The sequence below is a fragment of the Phascolarctos cinereus genome, unplaced genomic scaffold (assembly GCF_003287225.1).
Source record: "Phascolarctos cinereus isolate Bilbo 61053 unplaced genomic scaffold, phaCin_HiC Scaffold_4;HRSCAF=312, whole genome shotgun sequence".
Lineage (NCBI taxonomy): Eukaryota > Metazoa > Chordata > Mammalia > Diprotodontia > Phascolarctidae > Phascolarctos > Phascolarctos cinereus.
The window spans coordinates 157,737,080-157,762,730 of record NW_027555847.1 but is presented as its reverse complement, the minus strand read 5'-3'; the positions used below and the strand labels follow the sequence as shown (position 1 = coordinate 157,762,730).

General features: G+C 42.7%; 1 protein-coding gene across 2 annotated transcripts; it reads left to right on the top strand.

Moving 5' to 3' along the window:
• The first annotated feature begins 1,236 nt into the window (after positions 1-1,236).
• Positions 1,237-25,046, top strand: LOC110201441 (uncharacterized). Of its 2 annotated transcripts, XM_020977072.2 has the most exons (4): positions 1,237-1,409; positions 5,986-6,022; positions 18,471-18,531; positions 18,739-25,046. In XM_020977072.2, the coding sequence occupies exons 1-4, from the start codon at positions 1,245-1,247 to the stop codon at positions 24,941-24,943; spliced, it is 6,468 nt and encodes a 2,155-aa protein (XP_020832731.2). In that variant the 5' UTR covers positions 1,237-1,244; the 3' UTR covers positions 24,944-25,046. The 2 variants fall into 2 exon arrangements, with proteins under 2 accessions (XP_020832731.2, XP_078008829.1); XM_078152703.1 differs by lacking the exon at positions 1,237-1,409 and having other exon boundaries at positions 5,619-6,022.
• Positions 25,047-25,651: the final 605 nt, after the last annotated feature.

The window sequence follows — 25,651 nt, the reverse complement described above, 5'->3', positions numbered from 1 at the left end:
ACCTTGGGCAAGTCACTTAACTATCTGCCTCAGTTTCCCCAACTGTAAAATGGAAATAGTATTAGCATTTTACCTCACAGGGTTTTTGTGAAGATCAAGTGAGATAATATTTGTAAAGCATTTAGTATAGTGCCTGGTGCACAGTAGGTAAGCACTTAATAAATATTTGTTCCCTTCCCCCATCTTCATCTTCCCACCTCCCACCCGTACCATAACAGGGGGACAATCACCAGTCCCAGGTTACAGTGAATTAATTTTTCTTTCTTTCTTTCTTTCTTTCTTTCTTTCTTTCTTTCTTTCTTTCTTTCTTTCTTTTTTCTTCTTTCTTTCTGTCTGTCTGTCTTCTTTCTTTCTGTCTTTCTTTCTCTCTCTCTCTCTCTCTCTCTCTCTCTCTCTCTCTCTCTCTCTTTTCTTTTCTTTCAAACTTAGCTACCTAGCTTGTCCTACTCTGGATCTGCCTTTCATCTGGCCCACAGTCCCAGACAATTATAATATCTTTCCCACCAGAAAACTGCCAAATTAAACTTTTTAATATTGAGAATCACTCTCATTCTGGTTGTCAGTGGTAGAGTTTAGGTATTCAACTCATGTTACTTAACTAAAATGAATTAATTAATATTACTTAACCACTTAAGCCAAAAGTTCTTAACCTGAGGTTTGTGAACTTAAAAAACAGTGTTTATAACAGTATTTCAATATATTTGGTTTCCTTTGTAATCCCATGTATTTTATTTTATTCATTTAAAAACATTATTCTCAGGAGTTCAAAGGTTTCACCAGACTGCCAAAAGGGGTCCATGACATAGAAAAGGTTAAGAACCCCTGACAACCTAACTATGTAGCTCTCTCCCTCTAGTTAAAGAGTGGAGAAGGAAATGACTCCTGGACAGTTTTCACATTATCTTAAAAACCAGAATAATTCAGCCCAATATATGGGGGCACTCCCATAGGTCACCAAAGAGAACCCTTTCCTTTGTTTGATAACTTCAAAGAATCCAGAGTAGGTATATGAGGAAAAGCAGGGTGTGTGTGTGAGCCATTATCAATGACCCCCTGATTTGCCCCTTTCTCTCCCTGTATGACACCCTCCCCCACCCTTGTTACTGACCCAAGTTCCATGGGCTCTATGATGCAGAACTAGAATTCTGCCTAGGGTGGGGCATTCTCAGTGTCCGAGACGTCTTAGTGGAGACTGAGCTTTGGACAGGATGGAAGCCGGTCCCCTCATCCTGAGGGATCTTGGAATGACCTGGAATATGATAGAATCACTGCTGGGTCCAGTCTTGAGTGTACGGGGAATTGGTTCTGGCATCTACTTCCTGGGCAGTGTATTACTCCTTTTGCTGCTCTATCATTTCAATAAGTCTATCTATCAACTTCAATTCAAGAGGAACAAACATTTCTCTAAGGTAAAGGGATCCAGTCAGATTCCCTATAGAGATGCTCCCTCCACCTACCCTTCCATTCCTCTCCCTATTTCTTCACGCTGACTGATTCTTAGTTTCTTCCTTTGTTCTACACCATTCTACATTCTACAACACCTTTTTCCCCCTCCAATTCACACAGATGTTCTTGAGGAGCTTAGGATAAATTAAGGGGACAGAGAAGGGGAGGTTGTTTTCTTGTTGTTCAGTCATTTCCAGTAATGTCTGACTCTTCATGACCCCATTTGGGGTTTTCTTGGCAAAGATACTGGAGTGATTTGCCATTTTCTCCTCCAGCTCATTTTACAGATGAGGAAACTGAGGCAAACAAGGTTAAGTGACTTGTCCAGGGTCACCCAGCTAGTAAGTGTCTGAGGCCAGATTTGAATTCAGGAAGATATCCACTGAGCCACCTAGCTGACCTAAGTACTATAAGACTAGAGACCGGTATTGGTGTCACTGGAATGTGAGGGGTTGCCTCTTTAGTATTTTCCTTCTGGGGGAGTGCAAACCTTTAAGAGAATGCCATAAAGATGGGAAAGTTTATAGGTTCCTGGGGTAGAAAGTGGGAATCACAGAAAGGGGAATTTCTAGCTACTGTTTATGAACCACTGAATCCTATATATTGTGTTGCGTTTTCTGTGGGGTAAAATAAAAGTATATAGTTCCTTAGAATACTTTCAGCTGGAAACCCTTTTATCCTATATCAGTGGAGCCTAGACAAGATCTTCTGAGGCTTCCAGAAGAAATTCTTGGTGGGGACAAAATGAAGTAGAAATAGGATTTGGATACAACTTTCCCTTCTCTCCCAAGACTGAACCTGGTTTATGTAAACCTAGATCTGTGGGTTATAATTATATTATGATTGGGGCAGCTTGGTGGCACAGTGGATAGAGTGCTGGCCCTGAAGTCAGGAGGACCTGAGTTCAAATCCATCCTCAGACACTTAATAACTAGCTGTGTGATTCTGGTCAAGTCACTTAATCTCAATGACCTCAAAAGCAAAAACAGTGGCACTGAGGGGACTCAGTGGATTTTTTCTGGTTAAATGGAAGAAAAAATCAGGGTTAAAACTCTATGGAGGAGATAGCTGGAGGTAGGATTAGTATAATGGCCACCTAAGGCCCAGAAAAAGAGTGGGAAGGAAGGGGAAAAGATGGGGAGGTGCTATGATGGACCATGGGGAGAAGCTCTTGCCCACCTTCTTCTGATTTCCCCCTCCACCCCCACCTAGAGATTTTCCTTTATGACAGTCTCCATGACCCAAGTTCCAGGGCCCTATGATGCAGTGCTGGAACCCTGTCTACAGTGGGACATTCTTTATGCTAGAATCATCTGTTGGTGCTCTGCTTTGGGGAAGATGGATATCAGCAACCTTTTACTGAGTAACCTGGGAGAGACCTGGGATATACTTCAGGTGCTGATGAAGGAAATACAGACTGCCAGGGGTATTGGCTCAATGCTTTATTTTTGCAGCTTCATGTTCTTCCTTGTCTTCCTCCATCACGTGTCAAAGTCTCCATTTCTACCCCGTTTTAGGAGGAACCGCCATCTCAGTGAGGTAGGTCTCCTACGGAGACCAGCTCTTCTTTTTCCTTCTCTTTCTACTCTTTTCCCTGATCTTCTATATTGACTCTGACTCATGTAAGCTTCTCCATTTTCTCAACATCACCTTTTAAAATCCTTCCCCTCAATTCACACAGATTCTTCTGGGTAACTTAGGGCGAATTGAAGGGCAGTGACCTTTACAGAGTCAGAGAATGTATCTGGTCACCTGATAGCGAGTGACAGTAAAATCCCAAAGTTGAGTGACCTAGTAACCATTGAGAGGGTCCCTAAGTGAGGGCACAGAGTCCCTTGACGACCAATTCTCTGTAAGTTACTTTTCAAGGCTCAGTTAGATCTTTGTACTGGTTGTTATTGGGAATGAGAAAAGAGAAGACAGGCCTCTCTGCTCTTGGGAAGGTCTACATTTATCTGATGGGAGAGACTTTAATTTTGGAAATCTATTGGTCTGACAGGCACCATAGTCCTATAGGCCTGAGATTAAGAACCTTCTTTTTTGGGGGGAGTAATTATGAATTTTATTTATTATTAACTGTTATTAACATCTTTTGGTTTTGCATTTTTGAATATACCACTCCCATACCACTCCTCTTGGCTCCTCCCTAATGAACCTTCCCTTGCAACAAAAATTAAAACACACACAGAATATCAGCAAAACCAACAGATTGTGTCTGACAGCATATACAACATTCCATACTCATAGTCTTTGGCCTCTACCATCTTATCCCTTCCTCAGAGGCCAAGCTTGGTCATTTTAATGGTTCAACATTAAGTTTTGTTTTATTATTGAGAGACTTCTCACTGATGCAATGAAGCAAGTTAAAGAAAAAAAAAAGAAAACATTAAAAAAGTTACTATATTTTTCTGTAAGTGAGAAGGAACTACAAAATATTCATTAACAACTTTTTTTCAAGTCAAAGCAGAGATGGAACATAAAACTGTTGAAGAAAGTACAAGGAATAATAGATGAGTTCTATAAGAAGAGAGAGACCAATAGAGGGACAGAGAAACACAAAAACAATCTCAGAAAAAGCAGAGAAAAGGACTGTTTCCTGAAGTAACATCGCCATCTTGTGGTCTTTTAAGATATTCATTTTAAAGCTTTTTAAAACTACATAGAATATAGAGATTTCCTCTTGTTATTTGCTGTGAAACAGATGTGACAGATGCAGAGGAATAGGAATGGATGTGCTAGGTGGTCCTTGGACAGCAAGACACCCATTGCTGGGGCTCAGCAGGAATGATATTAAACTAGGGGCTTGATGTGACCCATGGAGCAGAAGTTCTCTACCCCTTAGGAATAGGCAGGCAGTAGAGAGCCATCTTGCTCCAGAGATGGACATGGCTGAAGATGAGTATGGCAGTCAGCCTTGTAAAGGAAAGGATAGAACCATGTGAAAATACGTTCTGAATCACTAATAGTAAGAGAAATACACATTTAAACACCCAAGATTCTATCTTGTATCACACAAATTGGCAAAGATGACAATTAAAAAAAGGGAAGTCAATGTTGGAGGGATTGTAGGAAGACAAGGCACATTAATTCACTGTTGGTGGAACTCTGACTTCAACCACCTGACTAAGATATTAATGTGGAATTAGGCAATAGAAATATCCAATCTTTCTATACTCTTTGACTGAGTGGTTGGTCCTACTATTACTAGGCATATGTCCACTCCTCACCACTAATCTTTTCCCCTCGCCCAGAAAAGACACTGGGATCATGGATTTAGTGATAGAGAAAGGGAGAATCAACAAGTACATGAATATAATGAATGAAATTGGGAGATATGAAGGATCCAGAGAAACATGGAAAGATTCACATGAACTGATGCAAAGCAAAATAAGTTGGATCAAGAGAACATTTATGAGCCGTGATGGCAAAAAGGATATGGAACTTGGAATAACTGAAAAACGGGTGAAGGCACTATAGAACAGACAAATCATACCTCCTGGCTCATTACAGGGAGGCAGGGGACTACTAGGGCCATATGTTGTATCCACTGCCAGAAGGGGTCACTAAATGAGATGTTTTTGCTTTTCTTTGTCATTGAAAGAGTTGGTCAGGATGGGGGTGGGGTGATGAGAATTGAAATGACCAAATAAAGTATTTTATTTCTAAGAAGACTGGTAGATTGGAAGCTGAGAGAATACATAGGACATGATTACAATGATCCAGGTATGAAGTGATGAGGGCCTGGGGTAATGGTCATGAGTAGAAAGGAGGACAGATAAATTATGAGAGATGTGGTAGAGGAAAAATGGATGTGAGGAGTGGGCCATCGGGGACACAGAGCCTCTGAATAAATGATCCTTGAGAAAGTAATTTCCCTTCTCTGGGTCTCCATTTCCTCATCTGTAAAATGAAGGGGTTAGATTAGTTGACCTTGAAGATCCCTTTCATCTTTAAATCTTTGTTTCCCATTAGCCCAAGAACTTTTTTGGGTGGTGGTCGGGGGAAAAGTAGAGGTCCGAGTGGTGGTTAGGTATATTTTCCTCACCTTGGAGCCTTGAAAGTTCCCTCAATCTTGTTTATTGTTTACTGAGGCTCAAACTATCAGGTCCTCTGAGATATTTTCATAGGTGTATTTGAAGCATAGGCCAGAAGCATGCTCTATGATAATAATAATAGCTAGCATTTACAAGAGTGCTTTAAGGGTTGCAAAATGCTTTACTTATACCTATGGATATTTCTGAAAGTAAACAGACTGATCAGAGACTTCTAGACAGGCAGGTGTTTATAATTAAATGCTATTTGGAAGGAGCTGTTGGTGATTGGATGGCCCAGGGGTCAAACCAGGGATACCTTTACACCCATCCCTTTAGCCCAGCCTCCTTGATGCTGATTCCAATTCTTTTCCATGTGCAGGAGGCTGTAAATAGGATCAGACTAGGAAATTGGGCCCTCTGGGGAAGGGTTTTGGTTCTAGGGGAGATTTCAGTAACTGCCCAGGCATATCAGATTTCCAACCCCTTTCTAATTTCTGTCTTTCAGCGTTTTAGACCAGAGAGCAGGGAATCTGCAGAGAGAGGTAAGGTCCTATGCTTTCTGTCCTGAACTTCTTTAGGATTGGGTCGTCAAGCCTTGTGCTCCATCCCCTTGAGGCTCTACCACCATCCCCACCTCATCCCTACTCTCACTCCCAGTTCCACTCCATCCTATCTCTACCCCTACCCCATGCCTATCCTCAACCCCATTCTCATCTTCCTTCCCATCCTCATCCCCATTCCTATCTTCACCCTCATCCTCATCTCCATCTCAATCTTCATTCCCATCTCCATCCCCAGTCACAGACTCTGAGAGTTGGAATAGGTATTAGAGGCATCTAATTCAACCCACCCCTGAACAAGAATCCCCCTACCACATATGCAATGGACAGTTATAAAGGTTTTACATGAAACCTAGTGAAGGGAAATCCAAGATTCCAAGGCAGTCAATTCTAGTTTGGGGCAGCTCTAATTATTAAGAAGTTCTGTCTCATATCAAGCCTGAATCTGCTTCAGTACATCTACATACCACCCACTGCTCCTGGTTCTGTCCTCTGGGACCAAACAAAGGTTTAACTCTTCTTTCACGTGAAAGCCTGTCAGACAAGGCAGTTACCACGTTTCCTGAAAATATCCTCTCCCCTAGACTGTGTCATTCAGTCAGTCAATAAGCATTTATCAAGTGCTTACTATGTGCCAGGCACTGTGCTAAGCACTGGAGATCTAAAGAAAGGAGAAAGACAGTCCATGCTGTTAGGGAGCTCAGAGACTAATGAGGGAGACAACATAACAAATAACTATGTACAACTAAGATATATAGAGGATAAACTGGAAGTAATCTCAGAGGGAAGGCACTAAGATCAGTCCCTCACAGAGCATGATCTTGAGGGTCTTCTTTAGCTTATTATGAATGATCCCCCTCCTCCTCCTCCTCCTCCTCCTCCTCCTCCTCCTCCTCCTCCTCTTCTTTTTCTTCTTCTTCTTCTTCTTCTTCTTCTTCTTCTTCTTCTTCTTCTTCTTCTTCTTCTTCTTCTTCTTCTTTTCCTTTCTCTTCTTTTCCTTTCTTCTTCTTCTTCTTCTTCTTTTCCTTTCTCTTCTTTTCCTTTCTTCTTCTTCTTCTTCTTCTTCTTCTTCTTCTTCTTTTCCTTTCTCTTCTTCTTCTTTTCCTTTCTTCTTCTTTTCCTCCTCCTCCTCCTCCTCCTTCTTCTTCTTCTTCTTTTCCTTTCTCTTCTTTTCCTTCTTTCTTCTTCTTCTTCTTCTTCTTCTTCTTCTTCTTCTTCTTCTTCTTCTTCGTAATCAGCCATAAATAAAATGGTCCATTAAAAGTAGGGGGTTTCCATTTTTAAAAAAAAGGCTGACCAGCAGAAATGAATTTGCCCCACAGTGTTTTGCACGCCCACTGTGGTATCTATCAGATGCTATATACATCCATCCCTCTCCTTCCTTATCCTCTCCCCTCACTGATTTCACCTGGGCTTGTGGGGCAGGATGATATATATACATATATATATATATATATATATATATATATATATATATATATATATATATATATATATTTGGCTTGCTCTTCATTAATACGCCATCACTAAGTCAGACACATTTAGACATCGTTGGGTTCCAAATGTTTCTGACAGGTCAACCATGGTCTTGTAGCTTTGGTGCTAAAAAGAAATGGGAATCATCTTTGTATAAAGCAGAAAATATTTTCAGAAGGAAGAAGTGGAAGGGAGCACATGTCTTATCTGGAACCTCTGAACCACTCTCCTCACTTCCCCATTAAAAAAGAGTCTCATGGGATCATGGAATTTGGGAGGTTGATAGAACCTTAATGATCATCTATTCCAACCCCTTCATTTCATGGATGAGGAAATTGAGGCTCAGAGACATACGGGGATCAGCCCAAGGTCACAGAGCTATCCAATGGTAAAACTGAAACTAGAACCTAGATTTCCCAACTCAGTTCCATTGCATCAAGGGGAACGTTTCTCCTATAGCACTCCCAGACCTACTTTTTTCCCCTGTTGAATATCTGCCTTTTTTCTCCAATCTTTTTCAAATGAACCTCCTTGCCTCTCTCATCTTATATCTGTGAAGTTTATTATTTGAGCCCATGTATATGACTTTGCATTTATTCTTATTAAATTTTACTTTATTGCTTTTGGTCCAGCATTCTAGTCTGTTGGGTTCCTTTTGGATTCCAATTTGGTCATACAATGTATTAGTGATCCCTCCTAGCTTTGTGTCATCTGTAAATTACAATACACACGCTTTCTATGTCTTTATCTAAGTCACTGATAAAATTGATAACCAGAACAGGACCAAGCACGGATCACTGGAGCGCTCCATGAGACTTCCCAGAGGCACTTAGGTGGTACAGGGGATATAGTACTGGACCTGGAGTCAGGAAGACCTGAGTTCAAATTCAGCCTCAGGCACTTACTAGCTATGTGACCCTGGGCAAGTCTAAGTGACCTCTGTTTCAATTTCCTCAAATGTAGAATGAAGATAATAACAGCACCGAACCTCTTGTAAAGTGTTTAGCACAGTTATTGGTATATAGTAGGCACTTAATTAATGCTTATTCTCTTCTCCCCTTCCCCTCTTCCCCTTCCTCCTGAGTTTACTATTCTTTGGGTCCAGCCAAGCCATAAAACAACAACAACAACAACAACTTTTCATCTTGTGCCCAAGAACAGTGTGAGCACTGTTCAACTGTTTTGCTAAGTAGACCATATATACAATTTTCTTCCTTTTCAGAAGGAAATAAACTTAATCTGAAATAATCCATTCTTGGTCAAGCCATTCTCACTTGTTGTGATCCCTCTTTCCTATTTTCTATGTCTATTAACCAGTCTTTTAGTAATACGTTCTAGAATTTTGCCAGGAATCTAAATCAAGTTCACTGGTTGATAGCTTGCAGACTCCATTCTATTTATTCCGTTTTTAGAAAGTCAGGACATTTGCCTTTTTCCACTTCCTTGGTAACTTCCATTTTCTATGCTTACTCTTTAAAAGAAAATATCGTATCAGTTTTTTACATCACTATCACCGCCATATGACTCCCCTCTCTCACTGTGGAACCATTCCTAAAACAAAGTATAGCTAAGTAAAACACGTGAGCTATGTCTGACAGTATATGCCTCGTTCTGCACTGAGAGTCCATTAAAAGTAGATAGGCATCCTTTCCCGTCAGTTCTTGGAAGTTACAACTGGTTAATGCATTGATCAGGGTTCTGTTGTCTTTTAATGTTGCTTTCCTTTGTCCTAGTATAGGTCTCATGCAATTCATTCTGGTTTTGCTTACTTTGCTCTGTGTCATTTCATATGAATCTTCCCCAATTTCCTTGAATTTTTCCTATTCATCATTTCTTACGGTACAATAATATTTCATTACATTTCACATCACAATTTGTTCAGTCACTCCCCAATGGATAGGCACCTAGGTGGCATGGTAGGCTGCTAAGGGTGGGTAGAGCACCAAAGTTGGAGTCAAAAAGACCTGAGTTAGAATCCCACCTCACACACTAACTAGCTATGTGACCAGGGACAAGTCACTTAACCTCTGTTTCCCTTGGTTTCATCATCTATAAAATATGGAGGTTAGATTCACTTAGGTGTCTAAGGTCACGTCCAGCTCTAAATCTATAATCCTATGAAAAATGCTGTCACAAATATTTTGGTAAAAATGGGACCTTTTCCTTTCTCTTGACTTTCTTGTGCTATTTGCCTAGTAGTGGTATCTGTGGGTCAAAGTGTCTGTGATCTTTCAAAGATCACTGACAGTTGTCCAGCATTAGTATTGGCTAATTCTCTCAGTACTGTTAGATGTATTTAGTATTAGCCTGGTGACTTGAGTTCAATTAGGCATCCAGGAACTCTCATACTATTTCCTGTTTGGGTGGCACAATGGATAGAGCGCTGGACCTACAAGTCAAGAAGACCTAGGATCAAATCTAGCTTCAAACACTTACTAGCTGTATGACCTTGGGTAAGTCACTTAACTCCTGTCAAGGACAGGCTCCTCATCTATAAAATTGGGTTAATAATAGCACTTACCTACCAGGGTTGTTGTGAAGATAAAATGAGGTAATATTTGTAAAGCATTTTGCAAACCTTAAAGTGCTATATAAATGTCAGCTATTAAATTATTTTTATTAGCCACTTTTAAAATTCTGTACTTTCCTGACCAAAGACTAGAACAGAAAACATAAGTGAAGGGGGAGGAGGTAGTGATGTTGCTGGTGTGGGCAAGTACAGGAAATTTTCCTAGTTGTTTTGTGTTATGGACCCCTTGGACAGTCTGGTCAAATCTATAGACTCCTTCTTAGAATAATGAATTTAAATGCATTAAATAAAAATGCATAGGATTATAAAGTAAACCAAAGGTTGGTGAAAATGAAGATTTTTTTTTCTCATCCAGGTTCATAGACCCCCTGAAATCTATCCATGGACCCCTTGGGTTAGATCCCTGCTTTGTGCAGAAACATCTGTTCCTTACAATAGGAAAGACGGGTGGGTGAGCATCAATACCTGGGTGCTTCCCAGGGGCCTAATGGATCACACTCTCGCAGTGCCTTAGCTCATGTTTCTATCTCACTTCAACCCAGGGTTAAAAATGCAAAACCATTGTCATATAACATTTCATAAGTTAATCACAATTGACTTCTGTTTTCTTTTACTTCTTATCGACATGCTTATCTCTTTCTCAACTTCCCAATTCCCCAAAAGCAAGTTCAGTACACTAAAAATTAGACTGCGTTTATTACAGGAAATCAAGATGAAAGAGAGAACAGTATGAAAACTTCGATCGGCTGAGTGCTTTCTGGTTTTTTAAAAAAAAAGGTCTGCAATCTTCACTCCCAGGGGCAGCCTTTGAGTAAGGTTGGACTTCTCAATTTCATGTTTGCCCAGGGAACAGCTGCACCCAGGAGGGTTATCTGGCATTCCCTTTCCCTCTCCATTATTAAGCATTCCTTGACTCACCCACCCCCCAAGTAGTTCTGGTTATAAATAGCCAGGAAAAGATGGCCTCATTCCTTGGCGAGTGGCAGCCCCACTCCCACTTCTGTCAAGGCAGTCTCTGCTTCCTGACCAATGGCACTGTGATGTCATCCAAAGATCACTGGAGTATCTCAGACCTCCCCTGCATTCCCCTGTATTTATTTGGCCTTGGGCCGAACAAACTCATACTTCGGGCTTACTGGCCATATTGCATCTTTGGGGTGTGACACCTTGGTAGTGCTGCCTCCGTCCCCATAGCAATGCTATCTGTGAGCAAAGCCCAGGAACTAGGAGTTACATAGAGGCTAGATTAGATGCCCTTCAAAGTTCCTTAAAGCTCTAAATAATCTGTGTTCCTATGTTTCCTTTTTTGAATGTTTTGAAATCACATACTCTAAAAATCTAAAGTATGTGTCAAACTATGGCTAGCCTTTTCTCTATGGCTAGCCTTTTCTCTTCTCTACTATACATTCTAAGGTGGAGTGGTCAGTTCCTATTATTTCTACTTCAGCAACCAAACGCTCCTTGTTGGTGAGAATTACGTCCAGAATAGCAGTTTTCCTTGTGGATTCTTCCACTTTGGAAGAATGAAATTATTAAGGTGTGCCCAGAAATTAGAAGGTGCTTTGCTTTTGACAGAGAGAGAATGTTTAGTCTGTTTGAGAGCTCATGAGCTTGAACACACACACACACACACACACACACACACACACACACACACACACACACACATTCTTCCCAGAGGAAGAAAATGAAATCAGTATCAGAACTGGAGTCCAGGGCAGAACCGTTATCATTGATAAGAAAGGGTAAGTCAACCATACCTCAAGTCACTATAATACGAGGTTTCCTTCTCATAACTCATCTCTGGGGACAAACTTGGTCATTACAATTTTGGAACATTCTGTTTTGGTTGCTGTGTTGTTATTCTTTCCATTTTCAATTTCATTGTTGGTGTCATTGTGTATATTATTTTCCTGGTTCTGCTTATCTTACTTTATATCAGTTCATATAAGTTTTCCCCATGCTTCTCTGTATTTACCAGATTCATTATTTCTTAGGGCAGAGCAATATTCTATCATATGCATGTCCTAAAGAGTTTGTTTAGCTATTCTCTAGTCAATGGTCATCAGTTTTTGTTTCTAGTTCCTTGCTACTATAAAAAGTACTGCTAGAAATATTTTGGTGCGGAGGTAGTGAAATGGCACAGTGGATAGAGCACCGGCCCTAGATTCAGGAAGACCTGAGTTCAAATGTGACTTTAGACACTTGATACTTACTAGCTGTATGACCTTGGGCAAGTCACTTCACCCCACTGCCTCGCTAAAAAAAATTTTTTTTGGTGCACATTAGATCTTTCGGCATTTGAACATCTTGGGGTATATGCCAGCAGTTGGATATTTAGATCAAAGGGGTGTGAATATTTCAGTCACTTTTTTTTTAAAAAAAGCACAATTCCAAATTTTTTTCCAGAATGGTTGGACCAATTTACAATTCTACCAACTGTTTGTTCATGTATGTATAAGTGTGTATATATGTATACATGCATGTATGTATATGTGTATGTGTGTCCCTACCATAACCCTTCTAGCATGGACTACTGCCATATTTTCTTATCCTTGTCAATTTCCTGGGTGTGTGGTATAACCCCAAAGTTCTTTTGATTTATATTTCTTTTATTATTAGTTATTTGGAGAGCAATCTTTTATAGAGAACTGTTTGATCTTATCCTTTGATCACTTATCCATTAAGAAAGGCTTTTGGTATTTTTAGTTCTATATATATTTATTTCAGATATCAGATCCTTATCAGAGATATTGGTATAAAGATTTTTTCCCCTCAATCATCAACTCCTCTAGCCTTATCAGAGATACTGGTGTGAAGATTTCCCCCCCTCAATCATCAACTCCTCTTCTTATCCTGTTGTGTTGATTTTGTTAGGGTAAAGCTTTTCAATTTCATGTAATTAAAATAATCTATTTTATTTTTGGAATCACCTCGATGCTGATCCATATGGGAGCCATGTGGGGAGCAATACAAATATAGCTATAACTCCTCCACCCCAGGCCCCAAGCACAATGAGTGGTTTCCTGAAAGATACTCTTGTGATATAACATGACTTCTGATTGTGAAAGAGACTTCTAAGAGACTGGGGAGAAAGAGGCACAGTTCAAGAGAGACAGGATGAAAGAAAGAAGCCTTGAACAGTTGGAACGGCTAATGGAACTCCACAGAGTTGCAAATATGTGGGGAAGCTTTCCCCACATTGATTCCTAGTACTTGCACCCCGAAACAGGAAGCAATTATTAAGTACTTAACTAAACTTGTCACCTTCCCCATTAGAATATAAACTCTGTTGAGTTGGGATTGTTTCATTTATTATATCTCTAACATCTAGCATGGCACCTGGCCTGCAGTAGGAGAATGGCACACTCTCAGGAGAATGATGAGGGCTATATCTCTAGTTTTGAAAATCATCTGAATAATGATTTCCTTAATAAAAGTTTCTTGATTGATTGAGGGCAAGGGATAACCAGATGGACAGCATGGCACCCTCATCAGGTAAAATTGAGGAGGGCCTCCAGGCCATTGGGTAAACCTCCCACCATGAACTTACGATAGGGCATAGACAGGTGCTGGAGGATTGGCTGTGATCTGAATCTGAGTCTATTGGATAGAACAACCAAATTGATGAGATCCCAGACCCATTCCAGTGATGAAGTATATTTTATTGATACCTTTTGTTTTCACACCATAATCATTTTTGAAAAAGAAAAATCTTACTCCCATCAAGACTGAATCCCCCTTTATAACAAAAAAATGATTAAGCAAAAACTTTTGACCCAGTAGATACATATGACAATATATACAATAGTCAGTCCTGGAAGTCCTCCAGGGTCATCACTGGCTTTTTACTTACTCAGAGTTTGACTTGTTTTTAGGGATCTTTGCATGTACAGTGTTTTGGTAAATATATAGATATAGATATAGATATAGACATAGATATAGATATACATATATATAGTGTGTGTATGTGTATGTAACCTTTGCTTATTTCACACTGCTTTAGTTCTTACAACTCTTCTCATTTCTCTGTTTTTTAGCTTTGTCATTTTTTTATTGCACAATAACATTTTACCATGTTGTTACATCCCATGGTTTTTTGTTTCCAGTTCTTTGCTTTTGCGAAAAATATTTGAATATATGAATGAATATTGGACTTTCATCTTAGTCTTTCATTTCATTGGGTATATGCCCAATAACTGTCAATGAGTTCAGTAATCTCTTAATTGCTAAATCCAATAGTTTTTTTCTCAATCCTCATTCTTCTTGAGCTTCTAAAGTGTTTGACACTGTTGACCATCCCTTCCTCCTTGGTACTCTCTGTTTTTTCATGATTCTGCCCTATCCTGGTTCTCCTCCTTCCTGGCTGACTGCTCCTTTGCAGTTACCTTTGATGAATCCTCATTCTTGTCTTATCTCCTATTCATGTATATTCCCCAAGATTCTGTCCTCTTCTCTTTTCTTTCTTCTTGCTTTTGATGCCCTCATTAGTTCCCATTAGTTGTTATTATCTGTATTCTGATGGTTTCCAAAACTAGATATCCTTCCCTCATCCTTCTCCTGAGCTCCAATATCACATCTCCAGCTGTCTAGTAGGTATCTCCATCTATATGGATGTTTCATAGGCATCTCAAACTTAACATGGCCAAAATGATCTTATTACCTTTCCTTAAAACTCACTCTTCCTAACTTCTCTGTTTTCATAAAAGGTGACCCATCTTCCAGTCACTCAACTTTGCAACCTTGGAGTCTTTCTCAACTAATTCTGACTCTTCCTTACCTCTTCCCCCATAGCCAACCAGTTGCCAAATTTGTTGAAACTACCTCCAAAACGTTTCTCAAACCCAATATTCTCTTTTCTTCTCCCCTATGGACACACCATATAGTAGTTAACTTCATTGCCTGTCCTCTGGACTATTATAATAGCTTCCTAATCAACTGGCTTTGTTTCTATTTCCTCTCCATCTTTCAGTTGTGAAATTGATATTCCTAAAGCACAGGCCTGACTCTGTCAATCAAGCAGTCGATTAACAAGCACAAAGGGCCAACTCTGTGCCAGGCTCTGTGGTGGCAAAGGACCCCCCCCCCAATAGTCTTTGTTTTCTGGGAACTTATATTTTATTGAGGAAAATGTGCAAACATTTAAGAAAATACAAAATACAAGTAAATTTTGGGGTGGGGGGTGGGAGAAGAGACTGGGCAAATGAGAAGGGACTTCATGTAGGAGGTATCATTTGATCTGAGCATTAGAGGAAGCCAGGGATTCCTAGAGATAGCAGTAATGAAAAAGTGCATTCCAGGCATGTGGGACAAGGTGCAGAAACTGACAGAAAAACAGAACTGGAGAGTTGGAAGGGCTGTCAGAAGAGGGATGCACTCTTCTGTGAGAGAAACAGTACATGGGACAGTTTGGCTGGACCGTGGAGTGTGAAGGTGAGCCATATCTAAATTTGGAAAATTAGATTGTAGAGAGATTTGAATGGCTTTAAATGCTGAACAGAGAAATTGATATTTTTATCTGAAAGGTAAGGGAACCATTGGAGATTTTGGACTAGGGTGGTGACATGGTCAGGCCTGTGCTTTAGCTGTGTGGAGGATGGATTGGAGAGGAGATAGTTTAGATGAAATGAGACCTAGGAGGGTCTACTGAAATTGTTCAGATGAGAAGTAAGCCTGGACTTGGATGGCAGCCCTGTGAGTAGAGAAAAGGGATGGACGTAAGATGTGTTATGCGGTAGACTTAATAAGCTTGGCAGCTTATTGGACATGGGGGTGAGGGAGAGTAAAGACTTGAAAATGACAGAGGCAGCTAGTGGTACAGTCACTAGAGTGCTGGGCCTAGAGTCATCAGGAAGACTGGAGTTCAAATCTGAGCTCGGACTGTGTGACTCAGAGAAAGTCATTTAACCTCTGTTTGCCTCAGTTTCCTCCACTGTAAAAATGGGGATAATAACAGCACCTACCTCACAGGGTTATTTGAGGAAATAATATTTGTAAGAAAAAACACTTAATTTTTACAGACAGTGTCTCTGATAAAGGCCTCATTTCTAAAATATATACAGAACTGAATCAAATTTCATAAGAATACAAGTGATTTCCCAATTGATAAATGGTCAAAGGATATAAACAGGCAGTTTTCAAATGAAGAAATTAAAGTTATCTATAATCATATGAAAAAAATGCTCTAAATCACTACTGATTAGAGAAATGCAAATTAAAACAACTCCTGAGATACCACCTAATGCCTATCAGGTTGGCTAATATGACAAAAAAAGAAAATGATAAATGTTGGAGAAGATGTGAGAGAATTGGAACACTAACGCATTGTTGGTGGAGTTGTGAACTGATCCAACTATTCTGGAGAGCAATTTGGAACTATGCCCAAATGGCTATAAAACAATCATACTCTTTGATCCAGTAATACCACTACTAGGTCTGTATCCTAAAGAGATCATAAAAAAGGGGAAATGACCTATATTTTTAGTAGCTCTTTTTGTGGTGGCAAAGAATTGGAAATTGAGGGGATGCCTATCAATTGGGGAATGGCTGAACAAGCTGTGGTATATGAATGTAATGGAATACTATTGTTCTATAAGAAGTGATGAGCAGGTGGATTTCAGAAAAACCTGGAAAGGCTTATATGAACTGATGCTGAGTGAAGTTAGCAGAACCAGGAGACTATTGTACACAGTTAACAGCAACACTGTGCCCGACCAACTCTGATAGACCTAGCTCTTCTCAGCAATGTAATGATCTAAGACAATCCCAAAAGACTCAAGATCTGGAATATGCTATCTACTTCCAGAGAAAGAACTATGGAGTCTAAATGCAGATCGAAGCACGCTATTCTCTCTTTTTTTCTTTTTCATGTTTTTTCCCTTCTGTTCTGATTCTTCTTTTGCAGCATGACTAATGTGGAAATATATTTACTATGATTGTACATATATAGCTTATATCAGATTGCATGCTGTCTTGGGGAAGGGAGAGGGGAGGGAGGGAGAAAAAAATTTGAAATTCAAAATCTTATAAAAGTGAATGTTGAAAACTAAAAAAAATTAAAATTACAAAGTATTTGGCACGTAGTAAGTACTATATAAATGCTTATTCTCTTACTCTTATCTTTCAAACCTAGATAACTGGAAGAATGGAGGTGCCCTAAATAGAGTAATTACGAAGAGGGGTGATTAATAAGCCTGCCCAAGAAGCTTCCATGATTTCCTATTTCCTCTAGAATAAAACGTCAACTCCTGTTTGACATTGAAAGCCCTTTACAATCTGGCTCCAGTCATGTCTTTCCAGACTGATTTCATATGAACCCCCCTCACACATGTTAAGTCTAAAATATTCTACCTGTTGTTCCCTTTATGGGACATTCTGTCTGCCCCTCTGGGCCTTTCTATAGATTATATTCCATATGCCTATAGAAAAATGATTTCTCCCTTCCCTTTTTTCTTTTTTGGCTTAGGCAATCAGGGTTAAGTGACTTACCCCAGGGTCACATAAATTAGTAAGTATCAAGTTTCTGAGGTTACATTTGAACTCAGGTCCTCCTGATTCCAAGGCTCTATCTACTGTGCCACCTAGCTACCTCATCCCTCTGTTCTTTCAAAGCTTGTCTCAAGAGCCACCTCAAATAAGAAGTCTATCTTAGTGCAACCCACCCTTCAATTAACTTCATGAGTATTTTAAATTTACTTATCTGTACATATTATTTTCCTCCAGTAGAATGTAAGTTCTTTGAGGGCAGAACTCCCTTTTTTTTTGTCTGTGTGTCCACAGAGTAGGCCTTAATAAACGCTGCTTGAATTAAACTGCTCCAGCCTCTCCGAATATCAGTCTTCTCTTCCAACTGAACTATCTCATCTATTTCCTGAAATTTCTTTTATTTGAAATTTCTGAATTTTCTGAAATCTGAAATTTCTTACCCATTTCTTTTCTCTGGGTGCTGGATGACAGTACTCAGGTGACAAATATCCTTTCTATTTCTCCATCTGTTGATCTTCACCAAAATGCCTTCTGCTATGTTTCCTAACTCTGATTCCTAGGTTTTCTCACACAAGGATGTCAGTTACCAGCCTTTGAAGATCCCCGGCCTGTGCCTCTCAGAGAAGGAAGTTCCCAAAGAAAAGGCTCATCAAAAGGAAACCAAAATTTGGGCAATTTTCTGAATTGGGCAGACCAAAATATGGACAATTTATTCTGGGAATGAAGGAAGTAGAAGGCAGAATACTGGCTTATTGCCCTATCCTGGCCCATCTGAACTTGTGAATTAACTCAGGGTTGTCAGGGAGAGTGCCCTCCCAACATATCTCCTGCTGTTCAATGTCCCCTAGAATTCTACCCCACCCAGCACACAACTTAGATGGTCTCTAAAGCTTTTTTTTTTTCAGCTGTAACTTTTATATTATTTTTCTGGTTTCATAGCTTGGAGGTCTTACCAGGAAGAAACTGAGAGCCAGCTGGAGCTGCCATCTATCCTGAAAGGGTAACCTATTCCCTTTTCCCATCTGCATCAGTAGTAGGTTTCTGTGTCTATCATGGGGTTAATGAGGGGGATGTGTGGGGAGGGGGGTTATGGCATGGGGAGTGGAGGGGGGAACAAGAGAGATAAGGATACCTCAAATGCCCCTTCCCTAGTTCCTGCCTCCTTAACTTTCTCCAGCCCTCAGCTAGTCATTCCTGTTTCCTGCAGCCACAAGGTCTCTAGGAAGGGCAGCGTCCGGCGGATGCTATGCACAGACTCCGGCTGTGAAGTGTGCAATTCTGTGGCTTTGGAGGCTGATCTGCTGTTCAAATCCATTCTGCCTGAACTGGCCTCCTGGGACCTGCCATCAGATCTGCCTCTAACTTTGCCTTCCAACCTTTCCCTGGTCCCCAGCTCCTCACAGAACATAGTTCCAGCACACACCTCCCCAGTGAATCCCTCTTCCTCGTTGGCTGTCAACATCTTACCTGGTCATACTCTTTCTCTTTCTCCTATCACACCAATGGACCTCAGTTTCTCCCTGCCCCATTCCCCACCTTCAGCTACTATCCCTTTTCAGGACAAATCCCCCATCGGGATCCAGTCCAGTACCACTTCCAGGACCCATATATCCGTACTAGCTCATACCTCAACTGTTGTCCGCACTTCCTTGACGATGGACACTTCCACAGAAAACACCCCTCCTGTGGTCTTGGCCCCTCCCTCAGCTACTGAGCTTTCAGGGGCCCTCACTTCCTCCCTGCAGCCAAAAATCCCTCTGGCCTCATCCGTGATCCAAACTCCCTCAGTGGCCCAAATTGCCTCAGTGAAACCCAATATCCCAAAGGCCTCTAGTCCTTCACCCAACTCAGCTATTCTCCAGGAATCAGCAAGCCAGTGTATTACCCATACCTCCCTACTGGATCTCCAATCAGAAACCATCAGCTCATCTTTAGCTTCCACCCCTTTTGGTTCTCCCACTGTATCTTTTAATCCCCCCCCTCCTGTGGCTCCTACCCTTTCTCTTGCACCGTCCCCTCCCGTGGCTCGCCCCCTTCCAGCGGTGGCTCGCTCCCCTCCAGCGGTGGCTCGCTCCCCTCCAGTGGTGGCTCGCTCCCCTCCCGCGGTGGCTCACCCGGTTCCCGTGGCTGCTGCTCCTCCTCCCCTGGCTCCCGCCGCTCCTGTGGCTCCTGCCCCTTCTATTATTCCCACCCCTCCTCTTAATCCCACCCTATCTTTTGCTCCCACCCTTCCTGTGGCTCCTGTCCCTCCAGTGGCTCCCGGCCCTTTCGTAACCCCCGCCCCTTATTTTGCTCCCATGCCTTCCGTGGCCCCCGCGCCTTCTTTTGCTCCCGCCCCCTTTTTTGCCCCCGCCTCCTTTTTTGCTCCCAGGCCTACTTTTGCTCCCTCCGCTTTTGATTCTGCCCCTTCTGTTGCTCCCACTCTTTCTGTTGCTTCCATCCCCCCAGTGGCCCAAATTTCATCCTTAGACCAATCATTTTTAATAGACCCTGCTTACCTACGGGCACATTCCCAGCTCTGCCATTCTCCTTATGTGGCCCATACCACCTCACTGGACCCCAACAACTCAAGAAATTACACCACTTCTGTGCCTTCGAATCCTGCCTTAGCCCCTACCCATTCATCAGACTTTACCTCCTCAAAAGTCCCCATTTTCTCAAGGGGCCCTGATTCCTCCTTATCTCTTTCCTCTTCAAGATCCTGCTTAAAAGTTCCCACCCCATCAACAAAACCTACCAGGACCTCAAGATTCTGTACCTCATCACCAGCACCCAAGGCCTCTCTAGCCTGCACTTCCTCTATGACCAGAACATCTGGAGACACTTTAACCTCTTCTTCTGTCCATCTCCCCTCCACCTACAGTGAATCTAATAGCCACACCCCTTCCCAGGCTTCTACCTTCTCCACAATCTGTACTCCCTCTGTGGTTCATACTTCTCCTATAGTCTGCACCACCTCTACAACTCCCACCACTTCTGCGGCCCCCATCTTGTCACAGGCTTCCCCCCCTTTAGAAGATGAAACTTGCTCACAGGTTCTTCGATCATCATTGTTCTTCGTTCCCTCTAGCGCCCAAACTCATTCCACAGCTCAAACCACTTCAGTAGCCACTACCACCTTCCATGAAACGATTTGTTCACAGGTCCTTAGATTTTCACTACCTGGTATTACTCCTGTAGTCCACAATCCTCCCAGGGCCGATACCTGCTCTGTACCTCACACGCCACCACTGAACGTCACCTCCTCATCAGCTCACACTGCCACACCAAGTAGAAAACCTTCGATGGACCATGTGCCCATGAAGAAGCCTACGATCTTTCTGAATCCCACCCCTTTCGTAGACTTGCAGCCTCCTCAACAATCTTCCCCGACTCCAAGGTGCCCAAAACTTCCTTTAGCACCAGCCACAAGTGAAGAGCCAGATCTGCTGAGCACCCTTCCAAAAGTCTCATCCATAGATGACACTCCTCTGATGACTTCAGCCCCATTGACCTCTGATACTGATGAATCATGTGCAACCTTTTCAGGCTCCCCTGAAGGGCAGAATTCCCAAGAGTACTTAATGCTCCCTAATCTGTTCCCAATTGGGGGTTCCCGATTGGAGCCCCTTTCTCTTGGCCTACAAAAGGTAAAAAAGAAGGGGACTCTGCCCATTCCTATGCCAGAGGAAAAGCCATGTGACAGTGAGACCTCAGAGTGGCAGGAGAAGAACTTGGTTCCTTTACGACTGCAACTTTCTGAGAAGGCTATGAATGCTGGAGCCCAGCAGCACCCAGAGGCTGAGGAAGTCTCACTCCTCAGCCCAGGTGCCCAGGAGTTCCTGGAGATGCACCTCACAGAAAAGGTAGCACTCCATATTTGGAAGGAAAAGGAATTACTGAGCCAGCGTAGGTCAGATCTCCCACCATGTTTTCGTCACATAACTCCACCAGTGAAGAAATTGTCTCTAGTTCTGAAAAACACAGAATCATCTGTTAAGTATCTGTCAACCCCAGATTCACAGTCTTGGAGCCGCCATGGGGCAGACCAGCCCTTCTTGGATTCTGAAGGGTCCTTTGTCAATAATATGAAACCAGAGCAGATGTCCAACTCTCGGCGGCTCCACAAACCTATATCCTTGATCCTCACCCCCAACACCCTCCATTTCCTGAACAAAGTCTGCTCCGGGCCTGGGTGGGGTCCTGAGAGCACAGTGAGCCGTAATCGACAATGCATTCAGCTTTTCTGGGGTCTCCCCTCTCTACACAGTGAATCTTTGGTGACAACCTACATGGGGTCTAGCTCCCCATCTTGGCTGGGAGCCACAATCAAATTGCCGCTAGGGGACAATCCTTTAGTTTTCTTTAATGACCTTTCCTACCTCCACCTGCCCAACTCAGCAAATCAACCCTCTCTGCCTTCTCCAATCCAGCACTTAAAACTACTTCCAACCTCATCCCCAACCTCATCCCACCCATCTTCACCACCACCTCCACCTGTACCCTCACCCCTAACTCCACCAGTGACTTTACCCCCACCCCCACCCCCATCCCCTTCTCCATTCCTACCCCAGATCAGGACCTTCACAACTGACCCTGAAGAGACCACAATAAGGATCCCAGCTATCTACCTCCCCAAGTTCCAGGCCTTGGAATGGCACCTGCTGCAGAAGCAGCTCCAGTCCTTATGGGGGGTGCCCCATATTGTTCAGAGATCTCATGAAGCCTTCAAGCCTTTGCCTCTCCAGCTGCCCCAGGCCCATAAGTCCCCTTGCCCCCAGGTGCAGATTTCCAACTGGCCCCAGGATTTGTCTTTCCTAACCGAAGATGTCAAGAAACTATTGGAGACCCATCTCCGAAGAAGGCTCATCCAACACCACTGGGGCCTGTCCCAGAGGGTCAAAGACTCCATCAAACACCTTGTGCCTCAGACCATACCTCAGCAAGACTCGGCAAGGCCCGGAAAGCCTAAGCTTTCTACATTCCAGGACCTTAAGCACTTTGGCAAAAAGGATACAGCAAGTGACTCAACAGCTGCTCTAGGTGTGGCATCAGCAATAATTCCAAAGAGAGGTCCAGCTAGTCACACAGATGAGATAGAGAGTGACCTTGAGAAAAGCTCATCCTCAAGTCAACAGGAGGCATTGCAGAAACATTTTCTTCAGAAGAGCGTAGCAATACAGCGGAAAGTGGTTCCTGAGATGGTGAGCCATTCCTGGGCTGATGCAAGGCTTAGATCTGTATCATTACAGCCTACTCAGCCATTACAGAAACAACCAAAAAGGAAAGAGATTGCTCTTACCACTCCATCTATGGAAAACACAGCAACTCAAACCCCACCTCAGCCCCAGCCACAATCCCAGCTCTGGGCTCCTTCACCCACTGAAGAAGTGATTTACCAAGCTGAGCCGTGCAAGGACATTCCATTCCTTGATCCAGAGACTAAGAAAATCCTTGAATCCCACATTCGCCATATGCACATTCGGCTGAGGTGGGGTCTGCCCAGAAAGGTCCTTGAATCCATCTACCTGTTTAAACTAAAAAATCCCTTAATTCAAATTTCTTCCCCTATTATAGGTAAGGGCCGGGGGCCTGATATTATGGTAGGAGAAAGAAACTTCCAGGAAATCTGGGTAGGTGGTGTTGCCAGAGAGGCCTCAGCTGTTGTTTTAGATATCTTAGAGGCAGAGAAGGGTTCCTGGAATATTGGGAAGGAATTGTGGGAAGCACCTCAGGCTGGGGGGGACTGGGAAGAGAATGCATTTTCCCCTAGACCTGGCTTGATGGATAGGGGACCCAGACAGCACATAACTGAGACGGGATCTAGGAAGGAAATTTTAGAGCTGACTATGAAGCATCCATCTTTACTTCCAAGACAGAGGGACCGAAACTCCATTTTCAGGAAGCAATTTCAAGGACAGGGAATACAGGAGCAAAGAGTATTTCCTCTCATCAAGGACAGTGTATTAAACAAGTCAATTAGCTTCTCCAAGCTAAATTTTCACCTGAAGAAAAGGATGGTGGAGAAGGTTTTGGGAATTCCCTTAAGGGTAAGGGAGTCTAGAGAAATGGCCACAAGATCATCATTCCTTTTCTACCCTCAACTGGATGACTCTGTGGTAGCTGAAGAGACTGAAAGTTTTCAAGGGCTTTTACATGAGAGAGAGAGTGAAGAAAAGGTCCAGATGGCTGAGGGACAAACCCTCTCTCTAAGAACCCTGAATACCCAGGATTTAAGCCACCTTATCTTTAAACAATTTACTGATGAGGAAGAGTTCAACCTGAGAGTACTAGAACAGAGCTACTCTGAGAGCCACACTCCACACACACTGGTCCAGCACCATGCTCTTGGTTTTCAGACCACTGAGGTCTCCCAGTCATACTCTCTGGAACAACTGAATGAGGATATGACAGGTGCTCAGGGGCCTGGTACTCGTGTGAAGTTGGAAGGAAAAAGCCCCAGCTTGAGGGCATACCAGAAACTTCCATCTCAGGTCACAGACAAAAAACAGGCCAAAAAACGGATACACTCTCAGAGAAAAGGGAGCCTCAGTAAGCCCCCAATAGACCAAGGAATGAGGGATAAAAGACAGGAAAAGGATCCCAATTTATTGAAGGGCCACACCTCTAATAGTAGGTGGCCATCTCAGGGTCCTATGAACAGAGTTTTAGGGTTCTCAAAGCAGGAAGGAGTACTCCAGCGCAAAATCCCTTTAGCAGAGAAGATGAAGGGCTTCCTCAAGTGGCTTTGTCCTAAGAAGAAAATCAGAGGGACAGAAAAGCCCCTCCCTAGGGCAGAGGTAGCCATAGCTGGAGAGATCACTGAGCAAAGTCCATTTACAGTCAAACCTCCCTCCAAAGGGAGTAGGGTTCCTTTCAGCCACAGGGCTCCTTCAGCTCCAGAGGATATGACAGTAGTTGGCCTGATCTTACAGAAGAAAATGGGGATGATGGATGAGCTCTATGCTTGGGAAGAGAACCAGCAACAGGAGAAGAAGCTCCAAATTGTGGAGACCCAGGCAGAGCCCACTGGTAGTAAATTCCAGAAGCTCAGGGCTCTCTCCTCTTCTAGGGCTCAGGAGGGTAACAGCAAGTCAAGAGGCCACGGAAAAAGTTCGGAAGGCCATTGGGAGAGGCAGGCCCAGGACAGGGAGAGAAGGGTTAAACAAGTTAAGAAAACTGTGAGATTCGGGGATCAGCATCTGGCCCCAGAGAAGCTAACTTCCATTGCTAGTGAGGTGTCCATCTCTTCAGGTCAATTCCATTATCGCCATAGAGGATCAAGTTTCTCCAGGACTCTAGGCCACTCTCAGCACTATCCCAAGCCACCTCTTGGGGGGATCCTACTCCTTTCACAGGGGATCCCCAGACCCTTCTCCTCAGTATGGAGCATGTTGGCTCCCACCAAGAGATTCCAGTCTCCCAGCCGATAACTTGTTCTCATGACACATGACACTATTAGACCTTCCAAAGAGAATGGCTACCATTTGTGTTAAGGGCATCATCCTTCCCAAATACATTCTATTCTTTTAACAAGAGTAGTTGTTTTCTGTCCCCTACCAGTGTTTGCTGCATTGCTTTGGGTGGTCAGGGTGAGGGGAGAATTCGTTGAATTGCCCAAGATATACATGCTCAAATTTGCCTTTTGGTCAGGAAGAAACCTTGAGGTCAGTTTCTGGGTCTTCAGGATAATAATCTGGCCACTAGGGGGCAGCTCACACCCGAAGCTGGTGATTAAGAGCTTCCTTGATTAAGAACCTCCCGGCTAGTTTCTAAAAGCCTGGAGGAAAAGGGGAGTGGGGTGGTGGTTGAGAGGCTATTATAATCCCTCCCTCTCTTCCCTCCCCCCATTTCCCTGTAGTGCAGTGGTTCACAGATGCTCTATTTTTAAAATACTTTATTTTTTCATAATACTGTCATTACAAAAAAATACAAAAAAACTACTATAAAAACATTCAGGGGCTCATCAAAATGAGAAAAGCCAAGAAAGCCCCCACCCCAGTTCCTTAGGGTGTAGCCACAGACCAGGCCAGAGTCAACAACCCCTTCTCCAGGGTTCCCTGCTGTCCAGGATAATATACAATTGTACAGTGTGGAACAGCAAGGTAGGATATTCTGGATTCCCCAGACTCCAGGGACAG